The following is a 22,060-nucleotide window of genomic DNA, read 5'->3' as shown; positions in this document are numbered from 1 at the left end:
ACCACACACACACACCACACACACACACACACACACACACACACACACGTGTGCTTGCGCTCACGTGAATTCCCAGAAACTGAAGTGTGAATTAATGGGAACAGTGCCTTGTGCTCACTGTCACAAAGTGCGATGGAGACAGACCGGTGATGCTGTAAACCCCCAGCATGAACCCCAGCCTTTAGCCGAGAGGAGGAATCCTTGCACCAGGGGATCTTCCCTTTGTCTCAGTCTGGGGTGCACCCTGCGTTGCCCGGTTGCTGGAGGGCTGAGGAGTCCCAGGCTGCCGAAGCAGCTGCTGAACTTCAAATGAGAGCGTGTGCAAGTATCCGGTCGCCTGGGAAGCGCGGAATAAAGCTCATCCTTTTGCCTGGTGTCCCCGCCTAACATAGAGGCATGCGTGCTATGTGAGTGCGTGAGTGGGTGGCGTTCAGCACAGCCCCATCTTGCTTGGTCTGCCTGGAGCCCATCGACAGCCTGGGGGGAGGGGCGGGCGTGAAGAAGGGTGATTCCAGGTCAGTGTCTACAAATACACACAGAGGCCAAGGGGGATGTCTCCCAGGAGGGTGCTGGGAGGATGCCCGCTGCCCAGGGGTGTCATTCACTTATCACTGCCTCCTTCGTCCAGGGCCCCGCTGTGTGGTGGCTTCTGTGGCTGGGCCGGGCCATCTGAGGACAGACATTTACCTCTGCCCGGCTCCCTGCTCTCCGGGGCGGAGAATTCCCCCACCTCCCCCAGGCCCGCCCTGCGCTCCCAGCTCATCACTCACCTCCCTCGGAGCTGCCTCATTTCCAGGCTTCCTCGGTTTCCTCTATTTACTATGCCTCCGTCCTCCCCATTCTTGGAAAACTGAGGGGTGGTTGAGTTGCCATGGAAATCCCCTACCCCCACCTTTTTCTCTGTTCCTCCACAATCTTTCTACATTTTAATACGATCGCTATTAATAGCGCACAGAGCTGCATCCCCCTCCCCCGCGGGGCTGCAAGGAGGTTTCCTGTCTGAGGAGGATGCTCACGACTGCCAGGGGCCCTCCAGCCAGGCAGCTGCAAAGAGCAGGCACTCTTGGTGACATGCGTGTTCGGGGCCAGGGTTTGACTTGCACATACAAAGAGCCGCCGTCGACAGGGCTGAGAACCCAGCTTTCTACCGCGAACATGCTGGATACATACAAAATCCGCATGTTGGGTATGGCTGGCGGGAGGAGGCGTGATGAGGCGTTCGTACCTGTGTTACAGGGATCGACCTCCCCGGCTCTGATTGGACGGGAACAGGGTTCCAGCAGCCGATTAGGCTCAGGTGGAGTTTGCAGCAGCAGAGGTGGTTGGAAGGTTGGAGGCCCTGAGGCCTGGTCGCTGATCAGCTGAGGCCTCGTTCTCACCGTGCATGGCCTCCCTGGTAGGACCCTGGCTGAGGCGGGCCCACAGCCTGTGGCGAAGCATCTGGTTGGAGCAAGCCCAGGTCCCAGCTCTGCCGCTGTCTAGTTTTATGACTTGAGACAAGTTACCTCCCCTCTCCACGCATCCGTTTCCTCGTCTCTAAAATGGGGGTGATAATAACAGAGCCTGTCTTTTAGGGTCGCTTTGAGGACTCACTGTGTTCATAGAGGTACAGACTTAGAACAGTGCCGGCGAAACATCTAACGTCGTGGGTGATCGGCGTCCGAGAGATGAGAACGGTGATTTTGCCCATTTCCCAACATCCATAAAGACTCCCCTCAACAGGGCTGAAAACCTGCACGCCCCGCACTGGGGCCTTCCTGGGGTTTACAGCTGGCGAGGGGTCGGCTTGGTGGAGAGCTTGGTGGGGGTCATGGGGCTATGGAATCTTGAGTCTGACTCCATTGAGAAGTAGATTCTGATCCTAAGTAGAAAAATGTAGTAGCTTTTCAACTCCTAGTGTTCCATTCTAAAAACATTCCTTCTAAAGAATAAAATAAAATAAAATAAAATAAAAACATTCCTTCTTTGCCTTGTTGTTCTTGGACGTTATAGTAACAAACTTAGACAGGAGCAAGGTGGTTTATTTTAGCTTAACTCTAACTTGGACTCACGGGTTTGTTTCTCCCTCTGAGGGCTCACAGGTGCAAAGTGTCAGAGTGAGACGTTATGTGAGACTTCCTGCGTCGCAGTACTCTGATAGCAACGTTTCTTCAATGTTCCTGTGAACAGAATCACTGGGGATTTTATTAAAATTCAGATTGTAATCCAGTTGGCTTGCAGTGGAGTCTGAGATTCTCGATTTTTCTCTAATTTTTTATAAATATGTTTTTATTGACTTTAGAGAAAGAGGAAGAGGAGAGACATTGACTCAGAGAGAAACATCGAACCCAAAACCGAATCAAACATCGAATCAGGGCACATGCCCTGACCGGGAATTGAACTGGCAACCATTAGGTGCACAGGAAGACTCTCAACCCACTGAGCCACACCCTCCAGGGCTGATAGTCTGCAGTCTGTTTTCTGTTGTTGTTTTTTAGTATATTTTTATTGGTTTTAGAGAGGAAGGGAGAGGGAGAGAGAGAGAGAAACATCAATGATGAGAGAGAATCATTGGTTGGCTGCCTCCTGCACGCCCCACACTGAGGATCGAGCTCACAACCCGGGCATGTGCCCTGACTGGGAATCGAACCATGACCTCCTGGTTCATAGATCGATGCTCAACCACTGAACCAGGCTGGCCGGGCAGATTCTGCATTCCTAACAAGCTCTTAAGTGGTGCTGATGCCACTGGTCCCCGGCTCCCTAAATTCCTCTTGAATAGACCTGAAGGAGTTGCAATGATTAAGAAGGATGGCGGCCCATGTGCAACCTTTAGAATTAGTGTTTTTCTTTCCAGTAAATCTATGTTCTTTCTCTGTTATCACGAGTAGGAAGACTGTGATATTTTCAGTTTTGTTAAGACGTTTGCTTAGAATTACCAGTAACTAAAATCTTACTTGAAGTTAGTCAGTGGTTCTTGCTTATGTAGATCTAAAGTCTGGTACCTCCGTCCAGTAGATTCCACAAGAATAAGAGAATGTGTGCATATTTTTTTGCACTGAGCATCGCTTAGAGATATCAACAGACAAGTTCCGCTTAAACACAGTGCTCTTGCCCAAGTTGAATACTTCAAAGGATTGCTGATTGCGGTAGTCCTCTGGTGAAGTCTAGAAGCTACTGGCAATGTTTAAATACTGAGGGTGCTATTACACTTGAGATAAAAATCTGATTTCCTGTTTCTAAGTCTGAAAGCTTACAATAAGAACCCCGAAGGTTCCTGGAATAATAAACAGCTCTTCTGAAACGGCAACCAGATGAGATAAGTGCGGTTGATGGGAAAGTACAGATTAGCGTCCTCAACACTCCTCCCGCGTTTCCAAATTTAGAGGAAGAACTTGCAAGAGAGCCATGTTTTGGGTTGTAGTGAATCCAAATATTTTTAAGTGCTGCAATAGTTTGAGGTGTTTTTTTTTAAGGTTTTGCGCTGCTGAGACAACCGTCTAGAGTCCTTGGCAAGCGTGTGTTCTATGCGTCTAGCGCCGAGAGCCCCACACAGTGGTAGCACAACGCTCAGCGGGGTGGGCAACTTGCGACCGAGAACTGGATTGGCACAGGCTGCACGGAGCTGGAAAGCCCTTCCCTCATTCGCCTCACTCAGTCATATCTTCTCATTTGTCAAAACTGAACTCCTGTCTCATTTCCCGAAGGTCCCTGGGCTGAGCTACTTGCCCTTTAATAAGATTATACAGGTTCGAGTGCACAGTTCTGTGCTACAGCATCTGTAGATCGCCGCGTGCGCCCACCACCCAAGACAAATCATCTTCTGTCACCATATATTTGAGCCCCTTTACCTTCGACCCCCCCACTCCCCTTTCCCTCTGGTGACCACCATACTGTTGTCTGTGTCTATGAGTTTTTTTCTTGTTTGTTCACTTGTTGCTTTCCATGTTATATTCCACGTGTGTGTGGAATCATATGGTTCTTAACTTTTCTCGTCTGAGTTATTTCGCTTAGCGTGACATTCTCTAGGTCCATCCATGTTGCCACAATAGCCCCAATCATGTGGACTCCAGGCATCCCGAGAATGTGGTTCCGGGGGCGGGGCGCCCCGGGTTGCTGTGTGATCTGTCTGACCAGCCGTCCACGGACAGCGCGGCCCCAGCTCCCTCCTTGGCTGTGGCACGCGTGTGGAGAGCTCGGCCGACACAGAAGGTGCCTGGAGGGAGACGCATATTCAAATCAGGAACTCGTTACTTTCTCAAGACGAGGACATGGAAAGTTCAATCAGCTTCACAAACTGCCTCCGGAAATTATAAGGCAAAAAATAATAATAACAACTCTGCCTCAAAAATTCGCATCCATACAGAAGGCCAATTCCCCTTCTCCCCCAATTAGTTCCATCCCCGTCGCTACAAATCAAAAGACATGGCATTTCCCTCCGCAGAGTCCTGGGTTCTCTGCAGAGATAAAGGAAGCGAGAGACACCAGGGAGGCTTAGCATCTTCCAGCCGCTTCCCGGCTCCTCTCAGCCCCTCTGACTCCCATCGCACACGGTCGCTGCTCTTAGGTGATGTGGAAACGGCTGTCTGTTGTCCCGGCGGGCCTGCGGGTATAAATTAGACTGGTGGTACCTGGCATCGACTCTTCTCCGATATCATCAAGGTTAATGAGGTGGTGCCTCCTAGTCCATTTGTGTCCTTGTCTTCACCCTGCGGCGCTCATTGGGCCAAATTGCCAAATTGGACCAGACAGGTGAGGGACGGCCACAGGCTCATCTCCTTGTCAACTGTGTGATTTGAAATCAGATTTCTGGGTTATTTTCTTTGTTCCTTCTCTTGTGGCTTCATTTCCAAAGTGAGGACTTTGCTGACCTTCAATTTCCTTCTGACTAATCGGTATCATTTGGAGTGAACAAAGGATTTAAAAAAAGAACAGTGCAACCTACGTTGGCTGCGATGGATGGAACATATAAATTCACTAGAGGCCCGGTGCATGGATTCGTGCACCGGTGGGGTCCCTCAGCCTGGCCTGCCGGGATTGGGCCAAAACTGGCTCTTCGACATCCCCTGAGGGGTCCCGGATTGCAAGAGGGCACAGGCCAGGCTGAGGGACCCCACCGGTGCATGTCCAGGGCTGGGGAGGGACTGCAGGAGGGCTCCAGGGAGTGTCTGGCCTATCTTGCCCAGTCCCAATAGGCCAGACCCCAGCAGCAAGCTAACCTACTGGTCGGAGCGTCTACCCCCTGGTGGTCAGTGCGCATCATAGCAACTGGTCGAATGGTTAAACGGTTGGACACTTAGCATATTAGGTTTTTATTATATAGGATTATACATGGACCTAAGGGACAGAGAAGCACCATACAGATAAAGGTTATAATATAGAAGAAAATGCATGGAGGACTGAGTGTCTCTAACCGTCGGAGGTGTGCAGCAATCCTTACGGATGACGTTTCTGTTGAACATCAGTGGAAAAGTGAGAATTCTCTCCATGGTGCAAAGAGACCATCTCTAATCCCTTGGCAACCAACTGCATTGCTTCATTCACTCTGCAAATGTTCATGAAAGACTTAAAGATGTGGTTCCTTAAAATGAAATACAATCATGGTTCATGTAGTCCACCACCAAAGTTACACAACCACAAAGCTGAAAAACAGTGATTTCTTCTATCAACTGGAGGCTCAGAAAAGTATGCTTTATTCTTTTCTTAATGGCTAATTACCACATATGTAAGGCAACCCAACTCTGCACTTTTACTTTCCTTTTTTTTATAATATATATATATTATTGATTTTTTTTTTTTTACAGAGCGGAAGGGAGAGGGATAGAGAGTTAGAAACATCGATGAGAGAGAAACATCAATCAGCTGCCTCCTGAACACCTGCTCCTGGGGATGTGCCCGCAACCAAGGTACATGCCCTTGACCAGAATCGAACCTGGGACCCTTCAGTCCACAGGCTGACGCTCTATCCACTGAACCAAACCGGTTAGGGCTGCACTTTTTCTTTTTTTAAGACAAAGTAAAATTCCAGATGGAGACAAGAGGACCATTTGTTGACATTCCAAAAGCACAGACACATTTGAGTAAGTAGCTGCTATTAGGAGAAAAGATGTAGGGTCAACATCGCTCAGCCCCAAATGAGAACAATGGGTATGTAAAGGCTGATTACAAGAAATTATAATCTATCGTGGCGCAAAAATATTGGAGCTATATAGAGAATACATATAGAAAACAAATGTTTTTTCTTAACATCGGACTGTTCTGAATCTAAATAATGAGAATCCTAACCTAGGAACTCAGGAATAGATGTACACCACCTACTAGACTCCAAGTTCTCTGGCAGGGGTCACCTTCACCCCCTCACGGTGCTCTGAACAGGGCAGTGCACACAATTGATGCTCAAGTCATATTTGGGGTGAAATAATGTATGTTTGCTTTGCCACACTTTTCTCGTATAACTGACAAGTATGACGGCACAGACTTCTTACAAATAAGAGTTTTCTTCCTCCAGAATTTTCTGGGCCCTCCACAAGGAGCAATGGAAGACAACGAGGCAATGCTGGCATCCAGACCCGAAGACTCGTTACAGGCAATGCAAGAAGGCTTCCCTGCAATCACGTGACAGGACCTGGCCGTCTGCAGAGCTGAGCCAAAGGCAGCTGATGTTTGAGCTGCTGACAACAGCCCAGCTTTTGATGTCTCCTCTTTTGCAAAAACAGGGCAAGAGGAAGGAAGAAAAAAAAAAAAGAGAGACAGAAAGAAAGAAAAACAGAGAAAGAGGGGGGAGGGGAAGAAATAAGAGAATTTGGAACTAATTATTAAGATGATTAATGAGATTTTTTTTCTGGTATTTTATTAAATTCTGCACATAACATTTGCAAGGAAAACACTGTAAACTCAATGGCAAATTTGAAAAGTGGATCAGATATAAACATCACATAAGCAACTCACAGGTTTTTACTGACATTTACTTAACAGAAGGCCCCAAGTTATGATGACAAGAACATGAGAGAACATGGGATAAGAGCTTATTTTAACTTTGCATTAATACGTGATACACTAAGAACTTCAATGTCAAAAGAAGACGATATAGAAACAAATATAAAATGTGTTCGATTTTACATTTCATTCAGAATTCCAATATTGGTTATGACGTCATTGTTCAAGGAAGGTCCTTATTCCATCCCATACAAAATAATACTTGTCTGTTGATTATTGCTTCTTCCAACTGTCCAGCGATCAGTCATTCAGATGGATTTTTAAACAAGGAAGTTAGAAGATGAGTGAAGGAGATGATTTTTTTTCAGTCTGGCATTCTGACATCATCTGGGTTGAGTGTCTGTGGTCAGGGGGTGTGGACTTAATATGTTTTCGGTGGAAAATGCTTGGCTACCACCCTGTGGAAGGATACTTTTTGGAAGTTTCTAAAAAGCTCTGACACTAACAGCTACATTGGCTTGGAGATAAAGCCTGAAACGTCCCAATGTCTCATATAGAATTAAACTTAGGTCAAAGTTTTAAAGAAAACGGCAGTGATAGGAGAAAAAAATGACCAAAGGTGAACAGTGTAAAGAGCACGGGATTCAGAGCCATTGCTGGCCATACAATCTTGGACAAGTCACTTGATCTTTCTGAAAACCTTGGTTGTTTAATCTCTAAGCTTCAGATGGTCTTAGTACTTCATATAGATACTTTAAAGATTAAATAAAATAGGTAAGTGATCTTTGCAAAGTTTGAGATAATAAATATTAGACATCTCTATGAAAAAACTGAGGTGTATTTATTATTCTGACATCTACATTATTACTATCTGTATAAGATTTCAAAAATGAATTATTACATGAAACATATTACATGAAATTACACACGTGTTTGCTTTCCCTTGTATATATATATATAGAAGAACTTTTAAACAAAAATTATACCATTTTATGGGGCAGTTCCCAAAATGGTCTATACAGTGGTCTCACAATTGAGTAAAAAAAGAGAGGATATTTCTATTTGGTTTATAATCATATAATTTTATGGCATTTAGAAAAAGCACTTGGACAGTTTTAAGTAAACTAAATACTTAACCTCCCCACCCCAACCCCGGCATTGAGAGATCACACCATGGAAACGATTTACCAGAAAAGATATTACTATGGTCTGTCTTAGTGTGGTCAGTTCACAAATTGTTGCAAGATACACTATTAATACGATATGCGAGAATCACCAGTTAGCAAATTTCATCCACTTTTTTTAAAAAATTGGTAAAATTACTTCTCACAAAGACCACAGACACTGATACGCAGGAGGTTCAATTAAACCTAAAGTGAAACTTCAGATTCACAAAACCAGATGATCAAATTAAACATTTCAATGAATCGCTCCACTAGTCAAAATGCACATTTCCTGTTATGATTGAGGCCTTGAAAAACGGCCCCCTTTTCTGAATGGAAGGACAGAAGACTACACTGGACAAATAATCCCAGTATGATAAAATATTTCTGTATTATTCAAATGGACGGCTATCATTTTAACAATTTCCTGTGTGTCCATATTTGGCATCTTTCTATTCTAGTCTCCACCATAAAACCAGCAACCAGAATATACTCTTGTGTTTCAATGGATATAATGATCTCTTTTCTATGTTGTACAAAACCTATAACCCTTCTTTTTTCCAACTGTCCACTAAAGCCAAACAATTTGGGTTTTCCCTGAATTATTTTCTCTCTCCTGAGCAAAATGAATTACAATATGGCTCTATCGGCCTTGCTTGTATTCACAAAAATTGACAAAATCTGTGAATATTATTTTAAATTATAGTCATTGCTTCTGGGACTAAAAGGGCATTACCTTTTCTTTTTTTTTTTTAGATTTTTTTCTCACTACTAGTAAACACACCTCTGCCTCCACCTCAAGTTTGCATTTTTTTAAATATATTTTTATTATTTTCAGAGAGTAAGGAAGAGGGAAAGAGAGAGCGAAACATCAATGATGAGAGAGAATCATTGATCAGCTGCCTCCCGGATCCGCCCCCCACCCCCCGCACTGGGAATCAAGCCGCAACCTGGGCATGTGCCCTTGACCGGAATCGAATCTGGGACCCTTCGGTCCACAGGGCGATGCTTTATCCACTCAGCCAAATCGGCTAGGGCAGGCATTATCTTTTCAATGTGCCAAAAATGCACCCTGCAATCAGCTACAGTCCATTGGTGAGCATTATATATTTAATTCTGATTCGCTAAGTGATTATTAAAACACAAGCATTTAAATGGAAGTTTCACTGGAATGGAGATTTTGCTGAGATAACTAACTCAACATTCAAAGGTGAAATGCGAAATCATAACAAGCAAACCGTGGTCAAAATCAAAGGTAAGGCTGGCATTTTTGTTTATGTCTTGCTGAGGTCAACTAGGAATGTTTGGATTTGCAGTCTGTTGGGTCCCATGAGTAGAGACAGGCAGTATTTTAGTGACTGGAGAGGAGCAATGTGTACCTGTAAACAATCTGAAAATGTCATCGAATTTTCAGGGAGGTAAAGAAAACTACAGATGACTAAATTTAAAGTCTTCACTGTTCAGATCAAGAAAGTGGGGCTCAGAGAGATTAAAGGGACTTTCCTGGGGCCCCAGAGACTTACCAGCAGGCACGTGCTCCTACCAAACTAATTCTGGTGCAAAAAGAGTCAAGAGGTTGTAAGGCAAACACTCCTGCCCTCCCACCTCTTCCCACCTCCCCCAGGACTGTGGTGTGGGCTGTGCAGCATCCCACAGACGACTTCAAATCACCTGAACAACTAATTACATGTAACAGAAAACCTCCCCGGCTTCCCAGCTGTTTCATTCATCCGTCCCCATTCTTGCAGAGTGATTTGTCTACTTTGTCACGACCCCATTATAGACCTGTGACAATTCTTACAGGAGAAAAAAAAAACCTATTTCCTCTTCTCACCATCAACTTAGGCCCAAGTCTCACTTCAATTTATTCTCTCCTTCAGAAATGCGTAAGGAAGTCTGAGCACTTACAGTAAGAATTCTTCAAAGCCTTTTCAAATGTGTGTCACGAGGCCCCAGGGGCTGGAAAAGGGCTTTGGGGGTTACCAACCCAGCACCCCCATTTGGCAATTCAGGAAACTGAAGCCCACCGCTGACAAGTGACGAGGGTCCCACAGTAGAATGTGGCCAAGAATTCTGATCTCCCGATATCTAGACCGATGCTATGTTTACTACCTACTCAGTGAGCCATGCCGGATACGACAGTTTACTCATCTGGTGCCATTCTGTGCTTTTATAGCAAAAGTCCTGGTTTTGTCCTTATTTGACACTGTAGCCTGTAATAATAATGCAGAAAGGATATTAAATATACTATAATGCTTAAAGTTGTCACCGATGTTTAATGAAGGCAGGTCCTGTGTCTGTTTGTGTAACACCTACAGATTATTATTAAAACATATGACTGTCTATGCCCTAACCGGTTTGGCTCAGTGGATAGAGCGTCGGCCTGCGGACTGAAGGGTCCCAGGTTCGATTCCGGTCAAGGGCATGTACCTTGGTTGCGGGCACATCCCCAGTAGGGGGTGTGCAGGAGGCAGCTGATCGATGTTTCTCTCTCATCGATGTTTCTAACTCTCTATCCCTCTCCCTTGCTCTCTGTAAAAAAAAAAAATCAATAAAATATATTTTTAAAAAAAACATATGACTGTCTAAGACCTCCGATAGGACAGTTGATGGGCTTCTGTCAATCATCCCAATAGCTCGTGTGAATTACTTCACTGCTGGGCGTCAGTTAGGAGTATTATGGTGTGGAATGGACTGACTATTCTCTGGGCCAGTGTCTCTATGACATGGGCTAACACAGAAGAAAAACATGGTAGTGGCTACATTTTTACTCCAATTACCAACCATCCAGATTGGAGGTTCACACAGCTCAAGTCTGAGATATCTGTCACTCTCTGACTTCACTTTTTCCTAGAATGATTGGGTCTCACAGGTTTGACCAGAGAAATAACCAGCAAATAGTGTAAAATTTAATGTTGACATTGCCTCAAAAGAAAGCTCCCTGGATTTTAGCTACTATTTCACTGCTGTTAGAAGTTTATGCCCAGCCAGTGTGGCTCAGTGATTGAGCATCAACCTATGAACCAGGAGATCAGGTTCAATTCCCTGTCAGGGCACATGCCCAGGTCGTGGGCTCCATCCCCATTGTGGGGCTTGCAGGAGGCAGCCGATCAATGATTCTCTCTCATCATTGATGTTTCTCTCTCTCTCCCTCTCCCTTCCTCTCTGAAATCAATAAAAATATATTTTTCAAAAAGAAGTTTGTGTCAGCTACTGATTCTTATATATTAACAATGAAATTCATCACCTGTATTTCCTTCCACAGGGGATCAAAAAGTATTATAACCCTAGCTCTGCTACCAAAATATTTTGATGGGAATTAAAACTCTACAAGTGCTCTGATTATAACTTAGCATTGTTATGCATTTGAAAAACAGGAGACTGGTTATTCATGCATCCACTCAGGTATATTTGGAAAATAAAATATGGAAATGAGAAAAAGTCTTTTTCATGTTAAGTGTTCACAGTTTGACTTTCCATAAGGCTTATTAAATAATATACAAATAGCTACCATTCTGCTGAAATGTCACAGTCGCTACATTAATAATGGCACAGAAGGGAAATGTCCCCCAGTAGGAAATCATCTTCATGACCTCCTAAATCTCTTTTCCAACTAAAACTTGGCTGTTTTTTATTGATAAAAGTTTCATTTCTAAAAGAATATAAAAATAGAAAATGAATCAAGAAAGCTTTTACATATATAATTTTGAAGGACACTCTATAAACATTAGATGAAATTCGTATATATATCCTTAGGAATGTGCTTTGTCTTGCCACGCCGAACACTGCATAAAAACGAAATTGAATGAGTATATTCTACGTAAGCTGTGGAAAAGCGTAACTCAATGTTGAATTTTAGTTAAGAGAGACAACTTAAACATACAGTAAGTGCTAATAATATACTTTTAAAGTTAAGCTCGGCTAACACCTGCCTACAAGATTAATTTGCAAATCAATCATTTTTAATTAAAAAATAAGAGAATGTTGAGTCAAGCAAGGCACATTTCTTTTAGGCAAGTCTGTCTTTAACGTCATTCATCGGGGCACAGTGTACATTTCACTTACTCACGTGGAGACGGGCTAATCTATGCACGAGAGCCTTTGGTACAAAACACAGTCATCAATAAAGTTGCACGAAAGCCAGAACACAGAAGATCACATTAATGTATCTCGTGATGAAACACAGTCCGGTGATTAGCTGAAAGCAGAAACACAGTCACAGTTGGCTTGTTGGAAACAAGCATTTAGGTTCTCTTTATCAGCAATACTGCTTAGTTTTTGGATCATTGGATTTCATCAAAATGTCAAAAGGTTGAAATGATACCCTAATATTGTTGACATTCTTCTTTCTTTCTTGATGAATATCTTTCGTCTTGCGTACAATTTGAAGAAGATCCTCAGAGCTATTTCCCTTACAGAATGCATTTGTTGGAGACATGTTACTTAACGTCAACTAAAGCAGAATGAGGCCGGCAGGCAGCTCATCGCCCATCAGTGACAGACCCAGCACTGCATTCTTGAGCTCGACAGGGAAAGACACGAGCATCCTACTGGCCAGTATGGCTCGACGGCTCTTTGTGTGGGCTCTTCAGGTATCTGTTGGCAGAGTAAACACAATTAATTTACTATATATTTAGTTATTTAAAAATGATAGACCTCACGTCAATAGAAAACATTCTATCCATTATACTTTTAAAAACTGTAGTGTATTTTCTTACTGTTACCCTGAAAAGTTCAAGCAATTTCATTCTCTAAATGTATTAACTACAAACTGAATGCTTTTAATTTATGTTAGGAAAAGTTTCAGAGCATCCTGAAATTACGAGCTTATTTAATAATGACCCCATATTTAAAAATGACCTCCACATGCAATCCAAAGCAATGTGACTGTTTGCTTTTTGAACAGGAAAATTTATCCGCATCTTTAGAATCATCTGAAAGGTTTGAGTGCCTACTCTTTTTAAAAGAAAAATGCATGTATGCATTTTCTCAATGTTATGGAGAGGGGGGAAAAGGAGAGAGAGAGAGAGAGAGAGAGAGAGAGAGAAAACAGTCTTTAAAGAGTACTGTGAAAACCATATTCTAGGTGCTAGAGATGTCATTTCTATAGCTATCTTGTCATTACAAAGAACTTTAAAATCTGCTCATCCTTTGAAATATGAACTCTGCAGTTGGGTACTCTTTAAGAAATTACAAATCAAGACAACAATAACACTCAGCCAAGGCCAGTAGAGAACATAGACATAAAAGTTCAAGGTTTGGTGCTCTCCTCTTCCAACTACAAAAAAAATGATAATAATAATAATTTAGAAATGCTGACAATAAAGTAGTTCTTAAAAGTAGTATAAGGCAGCATGACTGTCTTGTTTACTGCTACCTCCAGAGTCTAGGATGGTGTCTGGCCCAGAGGAGACACTTCATATGTTGAATGAATGAGTAAATCCCTACCACTTCGCACAGTGACACATAGAAAGTACTCAGTAAATATAGGTTGAATGAATAAATGGATATGTAACAATTCCATTTAGGCACACTCTAGAGCAGCGGTTCTCAACCTGTGGGTCGCGACCCCTTTGGGGATCGAACGACCCTTTCACAGGGGTCGCCTAAGACCATCGGAAAACACATACATAATTACATATTGTTTTTGTGATTAATCCCTATGCTTTATGTTCAATTTGTAACAATGAAAACACATCCTGCATATCAGATATTTACATTAGGATTCATAACAGTAGCAAAATTACAGTTATGAAGTAGCAATGAAAATAATTTTATGGTTGGGGGTCACCACAACATGAGGAACTGTACTAAAGGGTCGCGGCATTAAGAAGGTTGAAAACCACTGCTCTAGAGATTTACTAACTACGTCCTATATAATAAAAGGCTAATATGCAAATTGTCCCCTCGACCAGGAGTTCAACCAGGGGGTGGAGCCGGCCCACCAACCGCCTGTGGCCCCTTCCCCCCGCCAGTCCCACCCCTGATTGGATCCCCCCATCCCCCAGTCTGGAGGGGGGGGCAGCTGGACCCCGCCTGTGCACGAATTTGTGCACCAGGCCTCTAATGATATATAAAGAATATTTATAAAGTCAAAAACAGAAAATGCTAAACCCAGCTCCAGGCTTCAATATGTGACTATTACCCATCATAGCACTCAGAGAAGACTGCTTTCAGCAGGTGTCTCAGCCGCAGTGGAAATGCCTAACGATGGTGATCTGGAATTCGTGCTCTTTACAGAAGAGTCACTCACTCCCTGGACTACATGTTGCGTGTCTCCTGTGTGCTGGGCAAGCAGCCACTGAGGCTGTCCTCATTGACCTGGATTACACCTCATCTTCCTTCCTGGAAGATGTAACTTCTTACCACTAATCTGTGTTGAAAAAGTAAGTACATTCGTGCATCACAGTATGTTTCATTTTCATTAGCAGAGTCTGAAAATTATAGTAGTCTAACAGCTATTAATGACTCCTAATTACAAGAAATTACAAGGACCATGAATGATTTTATTTCCTAAGTGCCTAGCTTCGGCTCAATGCTACTGGAGTTTGGGTTATCTGGAGCTGGTTCTGTTAAGCTCTTCTTGTCTTGCTACCGTTACATCCTTTCTATACAAGGGCTTGGGCCTTTTTTTTTTTTTTTTTTTTTTTTTTTAATCTTCAGATGTCAGTACCTGTCTCAGTGCTCTTGGGATTCTTAAAAAGGTATGGTATAGTTTGGCATCCTAATAGACGGTAGGTGTGGAGAGAGTTGCAATTCAATAGAAACAAAAAATACAAGTGATATTTGGACAGTAATCATAATGTTTATATTAGTGGCTCAGGAATGGATTGAAGGGCTGAGAAGCAGGCACATGGCCTTAACTATGAAAAGCAACTCTACAAAAAGAGAGAAAGGAAGTGTAACAGAAAATAGTCATCTATAATGGAAGATATATGGCCAAACAAATGTTCTAAAATATAAAGCAAGAAAAGAAGGTCATAGTCAAATTTCTACAGTTGCCAAGTTTCTGAAGGAGTAAGTAGACCTCCAGCAGGGCCTACGTGAAAGAGGTACAGAAACCCAGCTTACTTCACTGTCAGCCTTTCTAACTTGTATGGATGAGGAGGAAAGGGCCGAATCCTTCTCTAACGTGGAGCTTTATGGGAACTTGGCTTTCTTGTGTCTATACTTTGACATCTATGAAATAACTTAGTGTTGGCTGCAAACCAACAAGTCCTACAAATTCTAACAACTAAAGAGTAATAAATTAGCCCCAAGGACTAGCAAGATTTCTTGCTCATTTAGGTATAATTCTCTGACTGGCCGCTTGGAAATTATGTACTCTTGGCAAGTCAAAAAAGTTGAAACTCACTCAGTAATTAAAGTTGGTAATGAGCTAAGATGTGAGCTGTGTCACAAATCTGATAGTCCCAGGGAAATGAGCTGTGAGGTGTATTCAGCTCTACTTTGAGCAGAATTTAGGTCTACTAACAACGCACACTCTCAAAGCATAGCCACCTGTAAAATAAACGGATCTTTTATAAACAGTTAAAATAGCTGCAGGTAAAAGATTCAGAGAATCTCAGTATAAAGCAACTCAAACACAGTTCTTACTTGGGGAAAATAAGGTGACTAACTTGTCTGAATCATTTAAATTCTATTTCAGGGTGACTGTGAGCATGTAAAGATGCTTGGTCTACAGCATTGGCCATTTTCTGGCAGGAGGCTAGGAGCCCAATCACAACAGCGAGGTTTGAGCTCTGCTTGGCTTCCCATCCCTTCTTCCTGCCTCCTCTCATCTCTCCCTCAAAGGTTATCAACCACTCTCTGCAGGTTATAAAAAAACAAGCAATTTCATTAATATACATAAAATTGCCTAACAAACTACAGGAAATTAGTTGTAGGAAAACAACAGTTTTAGCCTCCTTAGTTTAGGCCAAATACAAGGCAGCAAGAAAAGAAACCGCCCTCAAGGCAAGCCCTAAGCTCCCCCTCCCATTCGAATGCCCTCACCTCTAGCTCAGTGCTGCCAGTCTTCAGACTGGGGCGTGGGTTCTGCTTAGCATTTCTGAGTGGGAGGGACTATCACTTTACTCACAGCTGAGAGGTGGGAAGGACTTGGCTGGTGCTGCAGAAAACATTGACATTTTAAATGTACAGAAGTCAGTGAATTACAGTTCTGATTCTCCAAGGACCAGACTATTGGTATGCATGCTATATATTGACTTTATAGACTATCGGCAAAGCAATTACTTGAGTACGTTATATGCCAAGGAGGTAAATAACATGTTTTACGTCAATAAACCGTAACTTTAAATTTCTTCATACTGTGCATTTAAAATGTCAACTCCGACGTTTTATTACAAAGTTTAGAAATAACCAATATAACATGGCTCTCTTATGTGTAGCTGTTGGTGATTGTGTCACTATATTTGGTGGGCATTTAAATTTGGTAACACCATAAAAGAAATAAAATAGCCCTAGCTGGTTTGGCTCAGTGGATAGAGTTGGCCTGCGGACTGAAGGGTCCCAGGTTCGATTCTGGTCAAGGGCACATGTCTGGGTTGTGGGCTCGATCCCAAGTAGGGGGCATGCAGGAGGCAGCCAGTCAATGATTCTCTCTCATCATTGATGTTTCTAACTCTCTCTCCCTCTTCCTTCCTCTCTGAAATCAATAAAAAATATTTTAAAAAAAGAAATAAAATAACATTAATGTTTATCTCTAGATTCACCAGCTGTGGGTATAGAGATTTTCCCCAGCGTGTGGATGGGTGTGTACTGACCCGGTCGCCCCTGATCCCATGGATCTTTGTATGTGCACCATCCACATCCAAGACATGCTTTGGACTCAGCACTGAAGTCTGTGGTTTGCAAGGCTCTCTGGCCTGTGCAAACTTAGACTCATTAGCATTTTTGCTCTAAGTCCAAATCACTGCCCATTTTCATTTCACTAAATTGGATTTCGGACATGAGAGAAGAGGCTACAGCTATTTTGTGGGACAAAATTATATTCTAATGTTTTGTTGAGGATAGATGCTCTTATAAAGCAACAATGGCACCAATTTCAGTGAACCGGCAATCTCCTGCTTTCAACCCTTTTGTTCTAAGTAATTTCTCCCTTCTTGGTAAGAGGGAGTCAAAATGTTTACACCACTTTCTGGCATGGATCGCTAGTAACCTAAGCAAAGTGTAAGGAGGCGGGAAAATACCAATTTGCACAATGCTGTCACTTATTGTAGATGAAAACATGTGGAAGTAGGAAATTAAATCTTCAAACTGAAAAATATCCAATGTCCCTGCAGGTACCACCACTGTGACTGGTTATACTTTCTGAGCATAATAGTAAATCCAGATAAATCCATCATATAAGAAAGTCACCCTTTCTCCCGGAAAAGTCCACCTTTCATCCAATTTAAATAACATATTCGATCCCTATGGTTTAAATATATCTGATGATTAGAAAAGGGTTAATTTCCAGGATACTGAAAGAACTAGGTTTCTGGAGATATGGTCTTTACAGGAATTCATTAATTAGTTAGATGGGCTGAAATCAAATCTGAAAGCATAAGAAATTTATTTTCTCAATCTCTTTCAAGTCATCCAATAAAAGGTACAGGTTCTGGGCGGGGTGGGGGGGGGGTGGGCAGAATGACCTGGTTTTAAATTATAGCTGGGTCTCTTGCTAGCCGTGAAGTCTCGGGGAAATCATTTAACCTTAACCATCTATTCTTACCCTCCTAAAATGGGGTTAATACCACCTAACTTGCTGAGTTGAGAAGTGTCAAGGACATGGTGACCCTTAATAAGTGGTAATTATTCCTGTGATGTAGGCAGTAAATAGGGAGACACTGATTATGTATTTCAAATCATTCACGAAGTTCAGTATTAATTACACAAAGCGTGTGAATAATGATCACCATAATAATGCAATCTCTTAGCAGATAATATAACGTAGTAATGTAATCTCTTAGCAAAACCTCTGCTGCATATCATGCAATTTACCCTTTCTGAGTAGTATACCTGTATTGACAATTAATAGTCACAACAACCCTATGAGGTACTATCTATTTATTATCCTCATTTTACAAATAAGGACTCTGAGGCCCAGAGAGGTTCAGTAATTTGCTCAAGGTCGAACAGCAGAGTCAGGATTCAAGTCCTGGCAATGTAACTGCAGAGCTTATGCATTAAACCACTTCATTAAAAGCCTGAGAAGAACATTAATGTAACATAAGAGCGATTCACCCATCAAATACAGGTATGTATTAAATACATACAAGATGCTACATTCTGTGCAGGACACAGAACCTATAACCTTGAAGAAGCTAACAACATGGCATCTAGAAGCAATTATACTACCCAGAAGTTAGGACTCAAAAGCCATATTTCTCTGGATTAAAAAAAGGGTCTCATTTGTATTACTGTCATCTAATAGCCATACAATTCCAAGAATTATGGCACAACCACTGACTACTTACAGAGCTCGTCAGGGTTTCTGCATCTTCTGAAAAATATGAATAAAACCATTACTGTACTTTGTTCATCTCTAAGATCTTTTAAAAAGAGATGCAGAATTTATTTTTATGTCCTTACTATAGTGTGTCTAACATATCACCACCAAAATAGGTCATAAACAGAATTCCTGGTCATCAACAATACCAAAAATTGGTCAAAAGGTAGATCAATGTTAAAAGTAACTCAAATAAGCAGCAAAAGAGGGTCCTCTCTCGATGCACATAGATAAGAACAATGATGCTATGACCAGGCATATAGATTTCTTTCCTCTTCCCTCTCTTATTGTCTTAATATTATTTTTCATTGTCTTAAAGCACAAATAACATAAGTAGGCTTCTGACTGCCTGAAAGTATTTTATAAGCTTTAACATAGGGTTACTCTCATTTACTCTAGGAGAGAATAAATTACAACCTATCAAAACAAAAAAAAAAATAATCGTGGGAAATGCATGTCTATAATGTGTATACAATTATTTATGTTAACATAAAATGTTACCTTTATTGCCCTTTTAACCATTTTTGTCTCAAAGAATTGCACTACCAAATAATGATGTAGTTTAAAACTGGAACACTAATCTAACGGCTGTAGCTTCTGTCTTTTCATTCCTTTTCAAGGGGAAACAGGCTGTTCAGAAGCCAAGTGGGTTAGTAAAAGGAATGGCACCATTTTCCGTTCAGTGTGGGTGAAGGCTAGACGGCAATGATTTTTTTTTCTCATTCTTTTTCAGGAAACAATGGAAACCAAAGGACAGTTAGCAGCCCGGAAATCAAATGGAAAAGGTGTTGCAAATGATCAGTAAAAGGCACCTGGCAGGTAATTCATCTAAAACGACTGGCTTTGCAAGTGTCGCCAGTCTGGACACGAATGGTATTGCCCCGCTTCCCTGGATAAGAAGGCAGTGCCCTCAGCGGCCCACACGGTGCTCACCTGAGTCTGTCTGTCTTCTGGCAACCCTGGCACATGGCTGAAACTTGAAGGCCTCTCCCCAAGATCTGGTTACTTCCCACACCTCCTTGCTATTGATTGTCTGCAATTCCCTCAGTTACAAACACGCGTCCTTCATAATTTGCGATTTTATTTAGCTTTTCAAGTGCTGTGATGGTGACGGTGTGTTGTGGAATCTGTGTTTTTCTGTTGTTAACAAGAGGACATCTGAAGGTCCCTTGTAGCAAGGTTTCGGATACACCGATGGAATCTTTCTTTTGGTTATGTACAGAACACCTTTATATTTGCTTTTTTTTTTTATTTCATTGGTTGCCCGGAAAGTTCTTGGTGAAAGAAAACAGTAGAGAAGCATCTCTTGAAATTATTGCCTAATTACTCACATTTAATTCAAGTCACGCCTGATTGTGGTGTATACCTAAAATCCCAAAGATGGCATTTTCCTTCTCGATTCAGTCATTATAGGGTGATATCAATGCTTTTTTTTGTAGTAAAAAAATATGCATTTTGTGAGTCATTTCACCACCTTGGAATTTCAGACTTCACTTCATTTGTGCGGTTTATTCAAACAGTGGTTTTCCTTATGAAATCATGTAAGTAGGAACCATCTGGAAAGGTTACTGTGGAAACGGCAGGGGCTAGGGGGGCAGGGACAGAGAGCAAGAGATGCCATGACAACCTTTTTCGGGTTTCCTAGGAAACCTGGGTTGCTATGGAAACTACATCAGCCGGTTTGGAATTAGTAACTTCCGCTGGAAGGAATGTCTGCCACTTTAATCTTCTTGTGATGCCGCAGAAGCTTATCTCTCAGATGCATTTAGGACATTTTTTTGTTTGTTTGTTTCTCTCAGCAGCACTGAAAACATGTTTCTAGTGGCTGGAACACACACACACACACACACACACACACACACACAGAACTTCACAGGAATGGGTTAGTCTCATACTTTGGAAATGCCTAACAAGCCCAAAGAGTTAAATGAATGAGTCAGATCAGTACATCTTGGGCACTTCCCTTTGTTCAAAGTTGTAGAGAACCTTAAAATTCTGGGAAGGGGGTTCCGAACAGAATAGGAATTCCAGTCAAAAACCAAATAAACTTCCGGTGCGTTTATACGTCTTTTTGATTGGACTTTCCATCCACATATCCACAGTGTCGGCAGTTGAGCTAAACTATTCAGTGCTGCTGAGTAAAGGTCCAAAGAAAGGAGGCATCCTTTCGGCGAGCGCCTGCTTTACTTAGTAAAGAAACAGCTGTCTTAATTCTGAGGTTAAACAGTTACTCTAACTGTTCTGCAGTTTCATTTCCTCCCAGGATGTACAGGGGGTTTTTTTTGTTTGTTTGTTTTCTTCCATAGGGCGGGTCCTGGAAATCAAATTCAAAGTTTGCTGTTTGCAATATTAAGAGAGAGAGAAAAGAGAGAGAGAGAGAGAGAGAGAAAAGAGCTGAGAGAATGCAGCCCACTTGCAAAACAGACACCTGTTTCAGTGTGAAGCAGTCCTGGGGGGGAGGGGGGGGTGAAGTGCGCTTTCCACTTCCTCCTGTCCTGTCCTGGATGGATGGTCTGGAAATGTCTAAAACAAGGGCATACACAGACCAGGGGGGCATGGTCCGCACGATCCTGAGCACAGCAGGTCACTGGGATCGTAGGTTACACATCCGTAAATATCTTTTTGATGCTGACACAGGAGTTGGGGTTATTGTTCGCGGTGCAGGCGGCGGTGGAATTGGCCGTCTTGAAGGGGGTCTGGGGGAAGGCGCTGTGGTTCATGCCCCCCTCTTCGATCACCATGTACTCCGACTTACTCAGGGTGGAGTTGCTCCTGGTTTTCCGCAGCTCCTCGGCCGAGGCGGAGAGGTGCTGGCAGCTGCCCACGTGCATGTACTGGGCTTGCTCTTCGCCTTCGGTCTCCCGGTGGTAGAAGTAGTTGAAGTTGGAGACAATCACGGGGACCGGCAGGGCGATGGTCAGGACGCCCGCGATGGCGCAGAGCGACCCCACAATCTTGCCCCCGATGGTCACCGGGTGCATATCCCCGTAGCCCACGGTCGTCATGGTGACCACGGCCCACCAGAAGGCGTCGGGGATGCTGCTGAAGCGCGAGGTGGGGTCGTCCGCCTCGGCGAAGTAGACGGCGCTGGAGAAGAGGATGACGCCGATGAAGAGGAAGAAGATGAGCAGCCCCAGCTCCTGCATGGACGCCTTCAGCGTCTGGCCCAGGATCTGCAGCCCCTTGGAGTGGCGGGAGAGCTTGAAGATGCGGAAGACCCGCACCAGCCGGATGACGCGCAGGATGGCCAGGGACATGGCCTGCTGCCCGTTGCCCTGGCGCTCGGCCAGCTCCGTGCCCAGCGTGATGAAGTAAGGGATGATGGCCACGATGTCGATCAGGTTCATGATGTTCCGCGAGAAGGTGGCCTTGCTGGGGCACGCGAAGAACCGCACCAGCAGCTCAAAGGAGAACCAGATGATGCACAGCGTCTCCACCACGAAGAAGGGGTCGGAGAAGCTGGAGGCCCCCGCGGCGGCGGCCCCCGACG

The 22,060-nt window shown here is 43.2% G+C and overlaps 1 protein-coding gene across 1 annotated transcript in view; it reads right to left on the bottom strand.

Moving 5' to 3' along the window:
* Positions 1–19,811: 19,811 nt before the first annotated feature.
* The window catches only part of KCNA3 (potassium channel, voltage gated shaker related subfamily A, member 3), a gene marked incomplete at its 5' end in the record, with an annotated part of 2,751 nt that continues 502 nt past the window's right edge, over positions 19,812–22,060 (bottom strand). The window contains one exon of the mRNA XM_014534667.1: positions 19,812–22,060. This exon is cut by the window's right edge and continues 502 nt beyond it. Within this exon, the coding sequence (XP_014390153.1) occupies positions 21,171–22,060 (890 nt within the window).

Source organism: Myotis brandtii, unplaced genomic scaffold (genome assembly GCF_000412655.1).
Source record: "Myotis brandtii unplaced genomic scaffold, ASM41265v1 scaffold131, whole genome shotgun sequence".
In the NCBI taxonomy this organism is placed as follows: Eukaryota; Metazoa; Chordata; class Mammalia; order Chiroptera; family Vespertilionidae; genus Myotis; species Myotis brandtii.
The sequence above is the reverse complement of the archived record's forward strand: the minus strand, read 5'-3'. Positions and strand labels throughout refer to the sequence as shown.